We start from the raw sequence: 20,743 nt of genomic DNA, 5'->3' as shown, positions 1-20,743 counted from the left end.
CATCAGTGTTACTAAGGTTGGATTTTTTCTATGCACCACTTGTTAATATCAAAATATACAAGAAGGCAGATAAAATCTCAACTGAAAAGCATAGATACATCAACCCAGTGGTAATCAGCACTAAAAAGAAAGAAACCTAGTTCTCAGTTCTTTTAGATTTGATATTCCTCTCCCTGATTCTAGCGGAATTGCTTTATGTACCATGAAATTTTTATAGATACATAAACATTTCAGATTGTTAATGTATTCTTGATGAGCCGATCACTTTACCATTAGAAAATAGGTATCCTAGTAATATCTCTTTTGCTAAAATCTATTTTAATATTACTATAGTTACTCAGCTTTCTTTTGAGTGGTGTTATTATGGTATATTTTTTTATCCTTTTACTTTTAATCCACTTGTTTTCCTTGTATTTAAAATGGGTTTCTCTTGGATTAAATATAGTTAAATCTTAAATTTTTCATCCAATCTGACAATTTCTGCCTTTTAATTGGAGTGTTTAGTCCATTTATATTTAATGTGAACAGCAATTTGGTTAGATTTAAATACACCACCTTGATAATTACTTCCTATTTATTTCATCTACTCTCTATTCTTTTTTTTTTCTTGTTTCTTTAGGATTAATGGAACTATTTTGATGATCAGTTTATCTACATTAATGGTTTAATATCCAAGTTTTGTTTTATTTTTCAAGTATTTGCTTTAGGGTTTACATGGCCTATTTTCAAATAATAATACAAAGCAATGTGCAGTAGAAGAAACTGAAGATGAAAAACAGTAGATTTTCATTTTCCTCCTCCCTCCTGCTTTTGTGCCAATACTGGCATTCATTTTATTTCTCTATATAAGTTGTAATCCCAAAACACATTATCATCAGTTTTGCTTTAAAGAGTACATTGTCTTTTGATCATTTTTTAAGTGAAGATTTTTTTTTAATATTTACCCATATGTTTATCATTTTTGTCAGTCTTCATTTTTTTGAGAAATCAAAAATGTCTGTTTGGTATTGTTTTACTTTTGTCTGAAAGACTTCCTTTAACTTTCCTTGTACTGCTGACCTACTGTATGCTGTCCCTTAATATTTGGATGTCTGAAAAACTCATTATTTTGTCTTCATTTATGATTTTTTTTATTGGGAATAGAATTTTAGATTGTAAGGTATTTTCCATTTTAAATACTACTTTTTTTCTCTATTTCCTCTGGCTTGTATTGTTTCTGATAAGTCTGACATATTCTTCCCTTTGTTTCTCCACATTATATGTATTTTTAAAAATGCCTGCCTTTAATATTTTTCTCTTTATTAACAGCTTTCAGCAATATAATTTTTATGTGTTGTGGTATGATTTTATTTGTGTTTCTTCTGTTTGATATTCATTGAGCTTATGGGATATTTGGAGTTCTGACATTATTAAATTTTGAAATAATAATTATTAAATTTTTTGGTGATTTCCTCTTTCTGGAACTCCAATTATGCATATATTAGGTCACAGGATATTGTCCCATATCTCACTAATTTTATGTTTCTTGTTTTAAAAGTTTTTTTCTTTGTTTTCCATCTCATAGTTTCTATTAGTTTGCCTTCTGATTTGTTAACATTTTCTTCTGCGAGCTCTAATCTGCTGTTAACTACATTTGCTCGTATTTCATGTACTATATTTTTCATCTCAAGAAGCTTCATTTTGACTATTTTTATATTGTCCATTTCTCTCATCAGTATGCTTTCCTTATTATCTTGATGATGCTAGGGGAACAATCATTCTAGCCATTTCAGTGCCCATACACGCTGATACTGTCATCTGCCATCTCTGTGTCTGCTTCCAGTGAATAATGGGTCATATTCTCCTGCTTGTTTCCAATTTTTATCAGATGTCAGATATTGTAAACATTGCATTTACACATTAGACGTTAAACGTTATAGATATTGTAAACATTACATCAAAACTGTTGGGTTTTGTCTCTTCATTAACCAGCACTGAAATTTGTTCATTGTGCAGTTAAGTTCCTTGGGTTCAACTTAATTCCTTCTGGAATCCATCCCTTTTAAACTTTTTTTGTGATTAATTTGGCTCCTAGTAGTGACGAAATATACTTTTGAGTCCTCTGATACCCCATATACGAGTTCTCTCCTCTCTGGCTGGAACATGAGCTAACCCCTCTTCTATGTAAGCTTCGGGGATCTTCCACCTGCTCCTTTCTGGTGTTTCTTATCCAGCATCAGTAGTTTCCTCACATACATGTAAATAACAGTCCACACCTAAGACTCATCAAAGAAAGTCGTCTTCAGATATCTGGAATTCCCTTTCCATGCAACTTCCTTCTCTTTGCTTTCTTTTTAAAAATTCATTTTCTAATTAGAGTATAATTGCTTTACAATGTTGTATGGTTTCTGCTGTACAATAATGTGAATCAGCCATGTCGCTGTTGTTCAGTCTCTGAGTAATGTCCCACTCTTTGTGACCTCATGGACTGCAGCACACCAGGCTCCTCTGTCCTCCACTATCTCCTGGATTTGTCAAATTCTTGTCCATTGAGTCAGCAATGCTATCTAACCATCTCACCTTCTGCTGCCCCCTTCTCCTTTTACCTTCAATCTTTCCTAGCATCAGTATCTCTTCCAATGAGTTGGCTCTTTGAATCAGGTGGCAAAGTATTGGAGCTTCAGCTTCAGCATCAGTCCTTCTAATGAATATTCAGAGTTGATTTCGTTTAGGATTGACTGGTTAGATCTCCTAGCATCAATTATTTGGCACTCAGGCTTCTTTATGGTCCAACTCTCACATCTGTACATGACTACTGGAAAAACCATAGCTTTGACTATATTGACCTTTTGGCAAAGTGGTGTGTCTGCTTTTTAATAAGCTGTCTATTAGATGAACTAGCCCCTCCCCATGTGAGATTCAGGGGTTTTCCACCTGCTCCTTTCTAGTGTTTCTTAACCAGCATCAGTAGGTTTAATCACACACATGTAAGTATCAGTCCAAACCTAAGACTCATCAAAGGGAACTTTCTTCAGTTCTCTGCAATTCCCTCTCCATGCAACTTCCTTCTCTTTGCTTTTCCAAATCCAGTGTGTTTGGCCTCCTTAGGCCCAACTCAGAAATTCCACCAAGTTCTATTTAGGTTTCCTTCTTTTGGGAATGACTTGGGAACTTTCTCCAGGCTTTACCCTGGAGAAGGAAATGGCAACCCACTCCAGTATACTTGCCTGGAGAATTCCATGGATAGAGGAGCCTGGTGGATCCAGTCCATGGGGTCACACAGAGTCAGACATGACTGAGTGACTAACACTTTCATTTCCAGGCTTTAAGCTGACTGCTAGTGGGACATAGCTCATTTCTTTCCTTCTTTTAGAACTTACTGTTTTGTATTGCCTGAATGTTTACTTACAAGAGGGCAAATCTAGTTCCTGTTTTGTTTTGTTTGTTCATGGACAGAGACAGAATTTTATATTTTTAAGTTCTATGTCACTGTGAAGTTTTATCCAGATCTTATTCATGAGGACAGTGACATTGTATCTTCAATGCTGGGGAATAGATAGAATGATTGAAATACATTAGAGTTAAATGAAGAATTGCTCTAACATATGAATGTATTTTATAACGTAACTTGGAATTATTTCATAGACCTTTGGAATGCTTTCCCAGTCACTATGAGACCATCTATTTATCTGCCTTCAGGTTGTCTGATCAAGATGACACTAAATTTCAAAGCACTTGTGCTAATGTGAAAACAGTCTAGAGTCCAGGAATCAGCTAAGGGTTATTCTTTCTATGTAATATTTACTGAAGGCTTAGGTAGCTTCGTTTTCATTTTGGAAGACCTTTATCAAAGCAGTTCATTTTACTAAGCACACCCAATCACATCTTCCTGTGAAAACAATAGAAGCATTTTGGTCCTAAATGGCATTTCTATTCAAAATAATATACCCAGTTTGCTAATGTAATGGTCTGTTTTGGTTTTCATGTTCCGATCTCTGTGAAGCAGTTGACACTGTTGAAAACTGCTGGTTGACTTTTCAGAATGTTGTCTTTTTTGTCTAGGGCATCATTCTCACTAGGATTTGGGCTACTAAGCTCATAATTTATTCTTTATCTTCATGATGGTTCTTTCTTTCCCCATTTGTTTAAAATATTGTTTCACTTGAAGTATAGAATACATACAGAGAAGTGTGCATATTCACAGAGTACAGCTTAATGAAATTTTCATGAGCTAAATTCATCAGTGTACCCAGCACCCAGGTCGAGAAAATGAAGAGAGCCAGCAGTCTAGATAGACCCTCATCTCATTTCTATTCTCCATGTCCACCCCACCTCATGAATCATCATTATGTTGAGTCTTAACATCATGGATTATTATTTTTTTTCTATTTTATGCTTGATATGAATGGAATAATAAGTTATGCACTCTCGTGTCTGCTTTCCTTCAACATTATGGTTGTGAGATTAACAACCATTTTGTTTGTAATGGTTCATTCTTATTTTTATTTAGTTATTTGATGTCCAAATGTATAACAATACATTCATCCAGTTTTTATTATTGATTAGGTTTCCCAGATTGTGCTAGTGGTAAAGAATCTGCCTGCCAATGCAGGAGATGCAAGAGATGGTGGGTTCAGTCCCTGGGTCAGAAGAAACCTGGAGTAAGAAGTGGCAACCCACTCCGGTATTCTTGCCTGGGAAATTCCAGGGACAGAGAAGCCTGGTGGACTACAGTCCTTGGGGCCACAAAGCGTTAGACATGACTGAGTGACTGAGCACATTATCATTGATCGTATCTGAGTGGTTTCCAGTTTGGGACTCACAAATAGTACTGCTATGAATGTGATGTTTATTTTTTGAGTGTATGGGTGGGTTTCTGTTGGATAATACCTATGAACTGAATTGCTGCGTCATGGGGTGTGCGTAGGTTTAGCTATAGCAGTTACTGATGCATAGTTTCCACCATAATTCTATCAGTTTACATTTCCACCTGCAGTGTCTGTGTTTCGTGCTGCCTCACACCCTTGAGACACTCATTATAGTCTGTCTTTTCCGTTTCAGTCATTCAGTTATATGTGTAATGGTAAGCCCTATGCTTTTAATTTACATTTCCATGATGACTATTGCCATTGAGTATTTTTTCGTGTGTTTATTGGCTATTTATATATTGGCCTTTGTGAAGTGATCATCTAAGTCTTTTGCCTGTTTTTTATTTAGATTATTTTTTTATTGTTGACTTGCAGGAGTTCATTATGTATTTTGGTGCAAGTCCATGGTCAGATATCCATTGCTTACTTTTTATATATTAACTATCCCTGAGAATCCATCTCTGGGTTTTGTCTCTTCTTGTTCTTCACCTTGGTGTATAGTGGTAGCTGGCATCTTCTCACTTCCCTCCTGCCTTTGATAACTCAGTGTCCTGCTGTGTCTATGCCTTCTGCATAGAATCGTCTTGCCCTTCCCCTTTGGGAAGCTACCTTCCTCTTTCCCAGGTTGAGTTAGTTTCTCTATCATTTATGAGTCTGTAGCACATTGTTGATAATCCCTGGTGGTTCAGTGGCAAAGAACTTGCCTGCTAATGCAGGAAACTCAGGTTCAGGAAGGAGAACAAAATGGCATTGCCTGGAGAAGGAAATGGCAACTCGCTTCCAGTATTGTTGCCTGGGAAATCCTGTGGACAGAGGAACCTGGTGGGCTATACAGTCTATGGGGTCACAAAAGAGTTGGACAAGACTTAGCATCTAAACAACAAGAAAAATAATTATCACTGATCGTGTTTAATGACCATGCAGCCCTCTAGCCCTGAAATTCCTGGAGAGCAGTGGCATGACTCCTGCAAATGTGTGTAACTGTGACCTTGCATGAGGCCTGGCAAGAGCAGGTGCTCAGCAAATACTGCTGCACGCATGAATGGTTGTGTTTTGCACCCTGTAAAGTTTCTTCCATGTTACTTCTTTCACTTTGCCGTATTTGAATTTTAAAGAGCGCAATATTGACTTAATTTTCTTTTAAGTGTAACATTCTCCTTTGTGTTTGTCACTGGAGTCTTGATTATACCATCTGTTATAACAGTATAAAATATGGGAAATCTGCAAATGAAAAAACAATTCTCCAAAGCTCCTTCCTTTACTACCCTTAGTGTTTACACCCCACGATTTTATACCTTGAATCTCAAAACAAGATTCTGCCAAGTGTTTTGTTGAGTGCTAATAAAGTGCAATTATTTTCAAAGAACTCTCGCTCTCTCACTCTCTCCCTCACACACACACATACACACACACACACACTTCACATTGAGATTGCCTGTGCCCTTATTGGAGGGAGCAAACGTTACTGTATATAAAGTGCATACAGCACTCCATAAATAAAGTACTACTATTTAAGCAGATGGATGGGCCCTTGGACGAAAGAAATAAAAGCTGTTGGAATGTAGTTTGGGTTTTCTTTTGCCTGTGGCCATACGATGTGTATCTTAGAAAGCAAGTTTGTGTTACATTATTAAACCCGGTGGTGTGAAATAGAAAGACTCAAGTGGAATATCTAAAAAATGTAAGGAGAAGTGACAGTAATCCCCCAGAGGTCACTTATCTCTTTAACTGCGAGGATTAAACATTTAATTTGCATTTTCTCAAAGTTATTTAAATAATTTCATAAGCTGCCTCTTGGAATGTGGCTTATAGTAGAAAATATACATTTAATTAAGAAATATTTCTTACATGCATTCACATTTTCGAAGACTGCTATTCTTCACAAGGCAACTTTTATGACAAAAAAGAGTAAATTCAAATATGACTAAATTTTACTTGGTTTGAATCACCTACAATTCAGTTGACAGAAGAGTAATGTGGGTAGGGAAAGAAAAGAATTGGGGTGGAATTAATTAGCCTCAAGAGTGACAGTTACCTCGTTCCTAACAATATGTTTGGGGTAATGTCAGTTTCCTAAAAAGCTCAAACTCACAGTGCTGCTATCAGCATTTTCATTTGAGTTGGAAGCTGCAATGTTTAGCTATTAACTGTGCTTCTGGTCTGAGCCAATTTCTTAGTTAGCAATAGCTTCCATATTCTGATGTACCGAGTATTGTTAAGACTTTAGGTATGGTTGGGAGAGAAAACCATCACATAGTTACTTCTTGATGAACACCATTTCCTGTCTTCTCTTTGGGTAAATCCGTCACTTTTGCACAGTGTATTTTTCTCTGCCATCTCTTGATGAATGGTGTTCATGCTGCTGCCTGCTCAGAGATAGCCAGCACTGACCATGGCCAGATTCTGGTTACTGCTGGTGACAGTGACCAAGAGAAAGCAGGTGGGTCTCCAAGGAACACATGTGGAGGATGGCAAATCTCAGGAACAGAGCTTTCCCAAGATTTGCCTTTGAACAGTAAGGGCAGCTGAGTAATGAAATAAAATCTTCATCATGGAGACTGAGTTCTGGTTCTGCAGTCTCCTACCCTGAGTCCTTGCTCCAGGGACAACCTCTCTGAGTCTCCACCTCATCTTCTGTGGAGCAGAGCCTGGTCTAACCTGGCAGGGCTATTGTACACAGGAGTAAATGAAATAACACCTCAGTCTCATAATATTGCCTGGCATGGCAGGGGCACTTAGCAAATATTATTCTCATCTCTGCCCAGTGAGGTTAATTCTCAGTATCTATGGCTTCTTTGGGCTTCCCTGGTAGCTCAGCTAGCAAAGAATCTGCCTGCAATGCAGGAGACCCTGATTTGATTCCTGGGTCAGGAAGATCCTCTGGAGAAAGGATAGACTACCCACTCCAATATTCTTGGGCTTCCCTGGTGGCTCAAATGTTAAAGACTCTGCCTGCAATGTGGGAGACCTAGCTTCAGTCCCTGGATTGGGAAGATCCCCTGGAGAAGGGCATGGCAATCCACTTAAATATTCTTGCCTGGAGAATCCCTATGGACAGAGGAGCCTGGCAGGCTGTAGTCCCTGGGGTCACAAAGAGTCGGACATGACTGAGTGACTAAGCGTAGCGCAGGGCTCCTTTACTCTCTTGTGAACAGGTGACAGGGTATGAAATTGTTTTTAGAAAGCCACCCAGAAACATAAATGTCTGAGAAGAGGGTCTTCATTGCACTTGTACATCTTTTGTTTAATTTTTGGATTCTAGAAGTTGGACTTTTTTGCTTCATGGAAAGAACACTCCACAGTTGTCAATGAGTACAATGTAGTCTCTCAATAAATTCCTGGAAACCTTTGAAGACATTTTATTTGTAGTAATTAAAACAGAAACAACTGAAGCAGCCCGAGTGAGGGAACTAGTTTAGAAAATCATCTTATATAAAATGTGCATACACCTATAACTTACAGTCTGCTCTCTCTGTCCACAGTTCCTCTGTATCCAAAGATCCAACCGACCAAGGATGGTATAACACTGTAATATTTCCTGTTGAAAACTGCCTGTGTATAAGAGACCCACCCAGTTCAAATCAGTGTTGTTCAGGGTCATCTGTACTTGTGAAGTCTGAAACATGACATTATGTGTATGAAATAATGTTAAGAGTATGAAGCAGAGTCTGTAACAACTGCCTGTTTCATATGTTCATATTATGACATAGTTTAACCCTGTAGGCTGTAGGTTGATGGAGCAGAAGAGTAAGTGAAACAGAATTTGCCATAGGCTGGTGGAATTGAATGACACTTTTATCAAAGTTCTCTTTATTATTGCAACATATTTTCAATAACAATGGAAAATCACATTGTTGATTGGATTGGATTTTCAGAAAACCAACTGGCCTTTCCAAAATGCTTTACATCCAGATCTTCAATTTTAATTTTAAAAATTTGGGACTAATTTCATTCAAAATTAGTTCTCAATGTACACTTTCAACCAGAGCAATTTGATTCTAGCAACCGGATCTAGTGATTCACTCACGTAGCCTCTCCTTATTAACCCCTCATGGCTTGTTTTGCTCTGTGCCCTAGGCAATAGTGTGAGCAAATTATGGCTTTGTTTCATGAGCTTTACGTTCTAGACAGGTCAACAAACAATAAGTGAATACAAAACCCAAAATAAATTCCGATAGTGGTCAGTACCATGGAGACACAATAGGGCTCTAGACACGGGGCTGAAAGGTCACCTGTTCAAAGTTTAAGTTCCAGGTTGACTTAATTTGTGTTGGGCTTCCCAGGTGGAAAAGTGGTAAAGAACCCACCTGCCAATGCAGGAGATGCAGGAGACACGGGTTGGATCCCTGGGTCTGGAGGACCCCCTGGAGTCTGAAATGGCAACCCAATCCAGTATTCTTGCCTGAAAAATTCCATGGCCAGAGGAAATTGGTGGGCTATAGTCCATGGGGTTGCAGAGTCGGACACCACTGAGCACATCCATAACTTAATTTGTGAACAAATTGTGAAATGAAGCTGCTGCCTCTCTGTCCGTGGTAGGTTGAGCAATTTTGAATGATTAAGTTTTAGTCGAGCCTTGTGACTGTTTCTCCAAATAACCTCTTGAGCTAGGTTGACATGGTGATGTGTTGATATTCTATGTTGAAAGATGAGTGCAGAAGGCGCACTTTTCTGACACACTCGTGTGTTGTCTCCTTGCAGTTTTCAGTGAGGACCTTCACTCCAGCCTCTACTTTGTCAATGCATCTCTGCAAGAGGTAGTGTTTGCGAGCACCACGGGGACCCTGGTGCCCTGCCCCGCAGCAGGGATCCCTCCTGTGTCTCTCAGATGGTACCTGGCGACGGGCGAGGAGATCTACGATGTCCCCGGAATCCGCCACGTCCACCCCAACGGCACTCTCCAGATTTTCCCCTTCCCTCCTTCAAGCTTTAGTACCTTAATCCATGATAATACTTACTATTGCACAGCTGAAAATCCTTCAGGGAAAATTAGAAGTCAGGATGTCCACATCAAGGCTGGTGAGTACAGCTCCTCCAACTTTATCCCTTCTGTGCTGCTGGGGGTCTGGGTGGGCAATGATAAGTACTAAGATGCCATCAGCTGGGAACCGGTGAAAATCCTGTCATTAGTTCATTATTTTGATGGATGCTTTGAGATGTCAGAGTGCCTTAAATGAAAACGCTGGAATTAATGGTTTTAGTTTTAATTAATTGCTAGAAAAATTAATGGTTCTTTCTCCCAACAAAACAAACACACAAATACTGTAAATATCACCTTTAGCTTCTTGTTTTTATGAGATAGTTTTCTTATCATTCAACATTTTGCTGTTTGAATAATGAGTATGTCAAAAGTGTTTGGGATTCTCAGGTAAAGAACCCACCTGCCAATGTAGGAAAATGCAGAAGATGTGGTTTCGATCCCTGGGTTGGGAAGATCCCCTGGAGAAGAACATGGCAACTCTAGTATTCTTGCCTGGAGAATTCCATGGACAGAGGAGCCCAGTGGGCTAGAGTCCATAGAGTCACAAAGAGTTGGACACAACTGAAGCAACTTAGCATGCAAAAGTGTTCAATGCATTTGTAAACCCTGACAACTCTGTTTCTATAGATCACCAAACACACAGGAAGTGGGAACTTCTGTGGCATTAAGTTTGCTGTGCCGCTCTTGGGTCAATTTTAATGTAGCCACTCAACAAATAGTCCTTGAGCTCCTGTAGTGAATCAGGCTCTGTTCCAGGTACAGGGAGTAGATGCGGGAAAAAAAGGCCTGGCGTGTGTCTGTGTGGACATAATCCTAATGAAGGAGTCAGACAATGGGCAAATAAATATTGAGTCAGAGTTTATAACAAAAGTTGGCCTGTGTTCCATGCACTATGGAATTTGCTGAGTATGTGTAAAAAACTGAGGAGAGAAAAAATACCATCCAAGAATCGATGAAAACATTTTCATCAGTTCAATGTGATACTGATGGCTGCTTTGAGATGTCAGAGCATCTTTTTCAGATTTTGGAGTGCCTATATTGCTGGAACTAAAACTCACATTAGTGATACTGAGTTGCAAAAGTCTAAATGATTACCCAGCCTTGTATTTTGACCAAACAGTACAGTAACTGACACTTGAGTGTCTCCAAGTCATTGTTTCCGGTTCCCTTTTCTGTTCCTTCCCCTGCACCGTCTCAGAGGAAGAGGGTGGAGGTGGAGGAAAGGAAGACAAAGGGAGAGCAGAGGACAAGGAACTGAACTGGAATAAAGCCTAGCATCAATGTTTATTGTCAGTGAAACAGCATTAGTCTAATATTCTTATATTCCGTGTGAAATACAAAAGGGTCTTTTAACAATTTTGACTGCATCACATGTTGCTGGAATGTTGTCAGTAAATAAACCCTGAATTGATAATGTTCCTTTCAACATCATACTGTATTTTTTTTTAATTGCCATAGCTACCAGTCAAACCAAGAATACAGCCTGACATTCACAGACATCAGAAGTTGTACAGACAAGACATATTGTGTCATTCTATAGGTATAATCAAGCCTGAAAAAACATACACACAGCTAGACTCCAGTTAGCAAGCAGTGTTTTTTTTTTTTTTTTTTTTAAGACTAGCCTTTCAAATACTATGGCAGACTGGCAGAGCATAATGACAAATAGACGAGAATGTGACTTTGATGATTGTCTTATACACCAGGTAGCTGGGAGAACTTTGTAATAATTTCTGCAGCAAGTGTGAAGGTGAGATTTGAAGACATCATAACATGAGCAAAATATGAAATGTTTCTGAATTTCTGCATATGATCTCTTTGATGTGAGCAATCAGACATTAGACTGTGACTCATCCTGCTAGCTACTCATTTCCCAGCTATATTTTGATCTCCATGACACGCTCGTGAATTCCAAGATGTGCACAAAAATGCACTTAAGAAGGGAAGAAAAAATTGGCTTTAATCAAAGATATGAAAAGTTGATATCCCAAATAATTAAAATGAAGCAAATGAAATTTGTGTAGAAACTTCTAAACCTGACAAACAGGGAGACACAGTGAATGCCTTTTACCTGGCAGGCTAACAAGTTTAATGATGTGTCCTAAAAACATATTTATAAACTACAGAGTACCACTTAGAGTAAAATCTGGAACTTCAAACCAAACAACTATACTTGTCTGTGCTAATCTATTTCTGTCTTGGGTTTCCTGTCAGATAAAAGAATTAAATGCTTACTTCTGTTTTAACTGCTATTTTCTAAATTTGTCATAGAACTGATTGTTTTTGCACTACCACGTAGGTTTACAGGGATGGAAATGCCATCATCTTATCCGGCATCTAAGCTATGTTCCCACTTCCAGGGAGTTACATGATGGCTGTTTGTGTGCTGGTATTCTTGACATCTAAAGCCACGGAAGCACATGATGTCTGGGTCAGTTTGAACTTACAAGATGGGTGTTTTGTTGTCCAAATGAGATTTCCTTTCTCGCTTCTTATTATGAACAATTTATGGTACAGAAGGTGATACAGTGGTAAAGGATACACCTGCTAATTCAGGAGATGCAGGAGACATGGGTTTGATCCCTGAGTCAGCAGTATCCCCTGGAGGAGGAAGTGGAAACCCACTAAAATGTTCTTGCCTGGGAAATCCCAAGGACAGAAGAGTCTGGCAGGCTATAGTCCATGGGGTTGCAAAGAGGTGGACATGAGTGAATGACTGAGCATGGATGTGCAATGGTTATAATAGTCTTTTAGATTGTTGACTGGGTGTTGGACAGTCTGGTGTCACCATTTTTATGTAGATGCTGTTCAGAAGGGCAGGGGAGGGATGTGTATGTTCCACAGAGATGACTGTGTAGCAGATCTGAGCAGGTTGAGCTCTGACTCAGGGGGACCTGCCTGCGGATCAGTTCAGTTTAGTTCAGATGCTCAGTCATGTCCGACTCTTTGGGACCCTGTGGACTGCAGCACACCAGGCTTCCCTGTCCATTACCAACTCATGAACTTGCTCAAACTCATGTCCATCGAGTCAGCGATGCCATCCAACCATCTCATCCTCTGTCGTCCCCTTCTCCTCCTGCCTTCAATCTTTCCCAGCATCAGGGTCTCTTTTAATGAGTCAGTTCTTCACATCAGGTGGCCAAAGTATTGGAGTTTCAGCTTCAGCATCAGTCCTTCCAATGAATATTCAGGACTGATTTCCTGTGTATCAGGTCATCCTAAATGTCTGAGTGTCCCTCTAGATTGACACTGGGATTTTTTTTGAATAATCTATTAGGTAAATGGTCTCATAATCTCTCCTTTATATGTCTAAGGAATTCTTATTCTTAACAGTTTTCAGTGACTTTGACTTAGGTTTGACTGTCAACAAAACAGGGAAGTTTCATCCATCATGTCTTCTTAATCAGCTCTCCTAGTTCTCCTTCACATAGAATACTTTCTTGTCCCTTTTGTCCTAGGGATGAAATGCAGATGGGGTATGTGAAGCACTGCTTCTCTGCCCATGCTGTATTTCTACTTAGCAAATAGTAATCAGCTATATGACCTTGGGCAAGTCAAAAAATTTCTAGTGACTATTTTCTCCTTAGTAGACTGTGGTTAATAACATTTGACTGGGGCTTCTGCTTATAGCTGAAATGGAGTAGCAGAGACCAAATTTACCCTTTTATCTGAAACAACGATAGCACACAGACAAAAATCAAATCATGAAACATATCAGTCTAATTAAAAGAAAATATCAAAAGAAAGCTGGAGTAACTATGTTAATATCAAAGCATATTTCAGAGCAAAGAATATTACCAAGGCTAAAGAAGGCCATTATGTAAAAAAGGTCAGCTAATTGAGTATGACTATTATAAATTTTATTTACCCAAGAGATAACTTCAAAATACATGAAGTAAAAATTGTTAGAGCTGCCAGAAGAAATAGGCAAGTCAATATTTATAGTTGGAGATTTTAATATCCCTCTGTTAATAACTGGCAGAATAAGACAGAAAATGAGCAAGAATAAAGAATACTTATATGACACTGCTAATCAGCTTGACCAAATTGACATTTAAATATAGAACATTCCATCTAAGGATAGCACAACACACATTCTCTTTAAGAACACACAGATATTTACTAAAATCATATTATGAATGAAACAAATTTCAGATGAATTTCTAAAAATATTAGTCATATAAAGTATGTTCTTTGACTACAATGGAAGTAAATTAGAATCACTAACACTAGGATCTCTGGGAAGTCTCCAAATATTTGGATAATAAAATAACACACTTCTAAATGGTGTCAAAGGAAAAAACAAATGGTAAATGAAAAAGTATTTTGAACTGAATAAAAATGAAAGTACAGTATCTAATGATGTGAGGAATGCCACTAAAGCAATGTTTAGGGGGAGAAATAAGTTTTAAAAACTTACATTAGAAATGAAAATTGATCTCAAATAGCAATCACTAAAAAAAAATGATCTTAACTTCAGAAAAATGAATACATTAAAACCAATATAAGCAAAAAGAAAATAATAAAGAAGAGTGGAAAATAATGTATTATAAAATGGAGGAAATCTATGAAGCAAAATGTTGTTTCTTTGAGAACATTCAATAAAATCAGTACATTGATAAGCTGACTAGACTGAAGAGCAAATGAGAGCAAAGACAAATTATCAGGAATGAGAGAAATTGCTTATATATATATATATACACATATATATATATGTGTATATATATATATATATAAACATCTGTCTAGTCAAGGCTATAATTTTTCCAGTGGTCATGTATGGATGTGAGAGTTGGACTGTGAAGAAGGCTGAGTGCCGAAGAATTGATGCTTTTGAACTGTGGTGTTGGAGAAGACTTTTGAGAGTCCCTTGGACTGCAAGGAGATCCAACCAGTCCATCCTAAAGGAGGTCCGTCCTGGGTGTTCATTGGAAGGACTGATGCTCAAGCTGAAACTCCAATACTTTGGCCATTTCATGCAAAGAGTTGACTCACTGGAAAAGACCCTGATGCTGGGAGGGGTTGGGTCAGGAGGAGAAGGGGACGACAGAGGATGAGATGCCTGGATGGCATCACCGACTCAATGCACATGAGTTTGAATGAACTCCGGGAGTTGGTGATGGACAGGGAGGCCTGGCGTGCTGCAATTCATGGGGTTGCAAAGAGTTGGACACGACTGAGCTACTGAACTGAACTGAATCAGTATTCTCTAATAATTATCATTCTATACATTTAAATGATAATAAGCAAATATTAAGATATGGGAGTGTCAATAAATCAAACAACTTCAATAAAAAGAGAAACAATTTGAAAGAAACAAAATGCCAAAACTCATTCAAGAAGAAATAAACTGAAGAGTCCTATCCCTATTTGAATTCAATATAGAAAGATACCCTGCAATGAAAATGGATTAACTCTTTATTCCACCAAATATTTGAGGAAGAAATAATGAAAATTCTAAGCAAATGCTTTCAGAAATTTGAAGAGGAAAGAATACTTCCCAAATTATTTTTTTGAGATCACCATTACCCTGACACTAAAACAAGGCAAAGATATTATAAGAGAAACAAAGGTAAATATTTGTCATGAATATGTGTGTAAAAATGCTAAACAAAATTTCAGCAAATTGAATTCAACCACATTTAAAAAGGGCTCATCTCCAGAATGCTAGGTTGTTTCCACATTTGAATATTAACCAAGGCAATTCACCATACTGACATATTAAAAATAAAGCTATGTGAACATTTCAGTAGGTACAGAAAGTCATTGACAAAATACAGCATCCTCTTATGATAAAAACCCCCAGAAATCTAGCAGTAGAAGGAAATTCGATTTTAAAAAGGTAAAAAATTCGTGCCACAGCCAATGTCATACTTAGTGGTGAATGATAACGTGCTTTCCTTCAAGGATGAGGATGTGCGCTTTCACCAATTCTATTATACTGAAGTTTGTAGCCAGTGCAAAAAGGCAGGAAAAATAGGTTAAAGGCAACCCAGTTGTAAAGAAAAGAGTTCATCTGTTTTTATTTATAGATGCTAACAATCAATTTAAAAAATTAGATGACCTTTACCAATAAGGCTCAGTTCAGTTCAGTTCACTCAGTCGTGCCCAACTCTTTGTGACCCTGTGGACTGCAGCACGCCAAGCTGCTCTGTCCATCACCAACTCCTGGAGCTTGCTCAAGCTCATGTCCATCAAGTTGGTGATGCCACCCAACCATCTCATCCCCTGTCATCCCCTTCTTCTCTTGTCTTCAATCTTTCAAGCGTCAGGGTCTTTTCTAATGAGTCAGTTCTTTGCATCTAATGGCCAAAGCATTGGAGCTTTAGCTTCAGCATCAGGCCTTCCAGTGAATATTCAGGGTTGATTTCCTTTAGGACTGACAGGTTTGATCTCCTTGCAGTCCAAGGGACTCTCAAGAGTCTTCTCCAACACCAGAGTTCAAAAGCATCAATTCTTTGGCGCTCAGCCTTCTCTATGGTCCAATTCTCACATCCATACATGACTAACAGAGAAACCGTAGCTTTGACTAGATGGACCTTTGTTGACAAAGTAATGTCTCTGCTTTTTAATATGCTATCTAGGTTGGTCATAGATTTTCTTCCAAGGAACAAGAATCTTTTAATTTCATGACTGCAGTCACCATTTGCAATGATTTTGGAGCCCAATAAAATATTCTCTCACTGTTTCCATTATTTCCCATGAAGTGATGGGACCAGATGCCATAATCTTTGTTTCTGAATGTTGAGTTTTAAGCCAGCTTTTTCACCCTCTTCTTTCACTTTCATCAAGAGGCTCTCTAGTTCCTTTTTGCTCTCTGCCATAAGGGTGGTGTCATCTGCATATCTGAGGTTATTGATATTTCTCACGACAATCTTGATTCCAGCTTGAACTTTATCCAGCCCAGCATTTCACATGATGTACTCTGCATAGAAGTTAAATAATCAGGGTGACAATATACAGCCTTGATGTACTCCTTTCCCAATTTAGAAACAGTCCATTTTTCCATGTCCACTTTTCACTGTTGCTTCTTGACCTGCTTACAGATTTCTCAGGAGGCAGGTAAGGTGGTCTGGTATTCCCATCTCTTTAAGAATTTTCCAGCTTATTGTGATCCACACAGTCAAGGGCTTTAGCATAGTCAATGAAGCAGAAGTAGATATTTTTCTGGAACTCTCTTGCTTTTTTGATGATTAAACAGATGTTGGCAATTTGATCTCTGGTTCCTATGCCTTTTCTACATCCAGCTTGAACATCTGAAAGTTCACTACTGTTGACACTTGGCTTGGAGAATTTTGAGTATTACTTTGATCAAACATGTGAGATGAGTGCAATTTTGCGGTAGTTTGAACATTCCTTGGCATTGCCTTTCTTTGGGATTGGAATGAAAACTGACCTTTTCCTGTCCTGTGGCCTCTGCTGAGTTTTCCAAATTTGCTGGCATATTGAGTGCAGCATCTTACTGAAAACAGTAAGTGAATTAGTTCATCAGTATGGTGCTATACAAGACCAACACCCACACAAACACACAAAACACAGTCAGATTGCAAATAGAAAAAAAAATGTTCTGTATAATACCATCTAAAACCTAGCAATACTTAGGAATAAGCATGATGTAAAGTGTGAAAGACACACTAAATACAAAATAGTTCTGAGAGAAGAGAAAGGAGAGCAAAAGCTGTTTTTTCTTTCTTGAGGTAGAGAATATGGTATTGTTAAATGTCCTTTCTCTCCAAAATGATCTATAGAGTCAATACAACCCAAGTGAAAACCCAGTAGCCTTTCTTTATAACAAATATAAATTAATGAGTTGATTCTAAAATTTTTGTTGACATTTCAAAGGACCTAGAAGAGGTAGTTGAGATGACTCATGCACATTACATTTATTCTGCACTTTATATCTAATCTAATGACACGGCCGACCTGATAGGAGGCTCTGGTCTATATTCCAGATGTTGGGGACCCCCCATATAGGGCATCAGAGGGCAGACACACTGAAACCATACTCACAGAAAACTAGTCAATCTAATCACACTAGGACCACAGCCTTGTCTAACTCAATGAAACTAAGCCATGCCCGTGGGGCAACCCAAGACGGGCGGGTCATGGTGGAGAGATCTGACAGAATGTGGTCCACTGGAGAAGGGAATGGCAAACCATTTCAGTATTCTTGCCTTGAGAACCCCATGAACAGTATGAAAAGGCAAAATGATAGGATACTGAAAGAGGAACTCCCCAGGTTGGTAAGTGCCCAATATGCTACTGGAGATCAGTGGAGAAATAACTCCAGAAAGAATGAAGAGATGGAGCCGAAGCAAAAACAATACCCAGTTGTGGATGTGACTGGTGATAGAAGCAAGGTCCGATGCTGTAAAGAGCAATATTGCACAGGAACCTGGAATGTCAGGTCCATGAATCAAGGCAAATTGGAAGTGGTCAAACAAGAGATGGCAAGAGTGAACATTGACATTCTAGGAATCAGCGAACTAAAATGGACTGGAATGGGTGAATTTAACTCAGATGACCATTATATCTACTACTGCAGGCAGGAATCCCTCAGAAGAAATGGAGTAGCCATCATGGTCAACAAAAGAGTCCGAAATGCAGTACTTGGATGCAATCTCAAAAATGACAGAATGATCTGTGTTCGTTTCCAAGGCAAACCATTCAATATCACAGTAATCCAAGTCTATGCCCCAACCAGTAATGCTGAAGAAGCTGAAGTTGAACAGTTCTATGAAGACCTAAAAGACCTTTTAGAACTAACACCCAAAAAAGATGTCCTTTTTGTTATAGGGGACTGGAATGCAAAAGTAGGAAGTCAAGAAACACCTGGAGTGACAGGCAAATTTGGCCTTGGAATACAGAATGAAGCAGGGCAAAGACTAATAGAGTTTTGCCAAGAAAATGCACTGGTCATAGCAAACACCCTCTTCCAACAACACAAGAGAAGACTCTACACATGGACATCACCAGATGGTCAACACTGAAATCAGATTGATTATATTCTTTGCAGCCAAAGATGGAGAAGCCCTATACAGTCAACAAAAACAAGACCGGGAGCTGACTGTGGCTCAGATCATGAACTCCTTATTACCAAATTCAGACTTAAATTGAAGAAAGTAGGGAAAACCACTAGACCATTCAGGTATGACCTAAATCAAATCCCTTATGATTATACAGTGGAAGTGACAAATAGATTTAAGGGCCTAGATATGATAGATAGAGTGCCTGATGAACTATGGAATGAGGTTCGTGACATTGTACAGGAGACAGGGATCAAGACCATCCCCATGGAAAAGAAATGCAAAAAAGAAAAATGGCTGTCTGGGGAGGCCTTACTGTGAAAAGAAGAGAAGTGAAAAGCAAAGGAGAAAAGGAAAGATATAAGCATCTGAATGCAGAGTTCCGAAGAATAGCAAGAAGAGATAAGAAAGCCTTCTTCAACGGTCAATGCAAAGAAATAGAGGAAAACAACAGAGTGGGAAAGACTAGAGATCTCTTCAAGAAAATGAGAGATACCAAGGGAACATTTCATGCAAAGATGGGCTCGATAAACGACATAAATGGTATGGACCTAACAGAAGCAGAAGATATTAAGAAGAGGTGGCAAGGATACACAGAAGAACTGTACAAAAAAGATCTTCACGACCCAGATAATCACGATGGTGTGATCACTGACCTAGAGCCAGACATCCTGGAATGTGAAGTCAAGTGGGCCTTAGAAAGCATCACTACGAACAAAGCTAGTGGAGGTGATGGAATTCCAGTTGAGCTATTTCAAATCCTGAAAGATGATGCTGTGAAAGTGCTGCACTAACTATGCCATCAAATTTGGGAAACTCAGCAGTGGCCACAGGACTGGAAAAGTTCAGTTTTCATTCCAATCCCAAAGAAAGGCAAAGCCAAAGAATGCTCAAACTACTGCACAATTGCACTCATCTCACATGCTAGTAAAGTCATACTCAAAATTCTCCAAGCCAGGCTTCAGCAATATGTGAACCGTGAACTTCCTGATGTTCAAGCTGGTTTTAGAAAAGGCAGAGGAACCAGAGATCAAATTGCCAACATCCTCTGGATCATGGAAGAAGCAAGAGAGTTCCAGAAAAACATCTATTTCTGCTTTATTGACTATCCCAAAGCCTTTGACTGTGTGGATCACAGTAAAATGTGGAAAATTCTGCAAGAGATGGGAATACCAGACCACCTGACCTGCCTCTTGAGAAATCTGTATGCAGGTCAGGAAGCAACAGTTAGAACAGGACATGGAACAACAGATTGGTTCCAAATAGGAAAAGGAGATTGTCAAGGCTGTATATTGTCACCCTGCTTATTTAACTTCTATGCAGAGTACATCATGAGAAACGCTGGACTGGAAGAAACACAAGCTGGAATCAAGATTTCTGGGAGAAATATCAATCACCTCAGATATGCAGATGACACTACCCTTATGGCAGAAAGTGAAGAGGAACTCAAAAGCCTCTTGATGAAAGTGAAAGTGGAGAGTGAAAAAGTTGGCTTAAAGCTCAGCATTCAGAAAACGAAGATCATGGCATCTGGTCCCATCACTTCATGGGAAATAGATGGGAAAACAGGGGAAGCAGTGTCAGACTTTATTTTTGGGGGCTCCAAAATCACTGCAGATGGTGACTGCAGCCATGAAATTTAAAGATGCTTACTCCTTGGAAGGAAAGTTATGACTAACCTAGATAGCATATTCAAAAGCAGAGACATTACTTTGCCAACAAAGGTTCCGTCTAGTCAAGGCTATGGTTTTTCCTGTGGTCATGTATGGATGTGAGAGTTTGGACTGTGAAGAAGGCTGAGTGCCGAAGAATTGATACTTTTGAACTGTGGTGTTGGAGAAGACTCTTGAGAATCCCTTGGACTGCAAGGAGATCCAACCAGTCCATTC

The 20,743-nt window shown here is 38.8% G+C and overlaps 1 protein-coding gene across 1 annotated transcript in view; it reads left to right on the top strand.

The window, feature by feature from the left end:
• The first annotated feature begins 8,581 nt into the window (after window positions 1–8,581).
• DSCAM (DS cell adhesion molecule) overlaps window positions 8,582–20,743 on the top strand; it is a 690,454-nt gene continuing 678,292 nt past the window's right edge. The window contains exons 1-2 of the mRNA XM_059889928.1: window positions 8,582–8,594; window positions 9,501–9,866. Of these exons, the coding sequence (XP_059745911.1) occupies window positions 8,582–8,594; window positions 9,501–9,866 (379 nt within the window). The remainder of the gene's footprint in view (window positions 8,595–9,500; window positions 9,867–20,743) is intronic.

Source organism: Bos taurus, chromosome 1, assembly GCF_002263795.3.
Source record: "Bos taurus isolate L1 Dominette 01449 registration number 42190680 breed Hereford chromosome 1, ARS-UCD2.0, whole genome shotgun sequence".
Classification (NCBI taxonomy): Eukaryota; Metazoa; Chordata; class Mammalia; order Artiodactyla; family Bovidae; genus Bos; species Bos taurus.
This window is presented reverse-complemented; position numbering and strand designations above follow the sequence as displayed.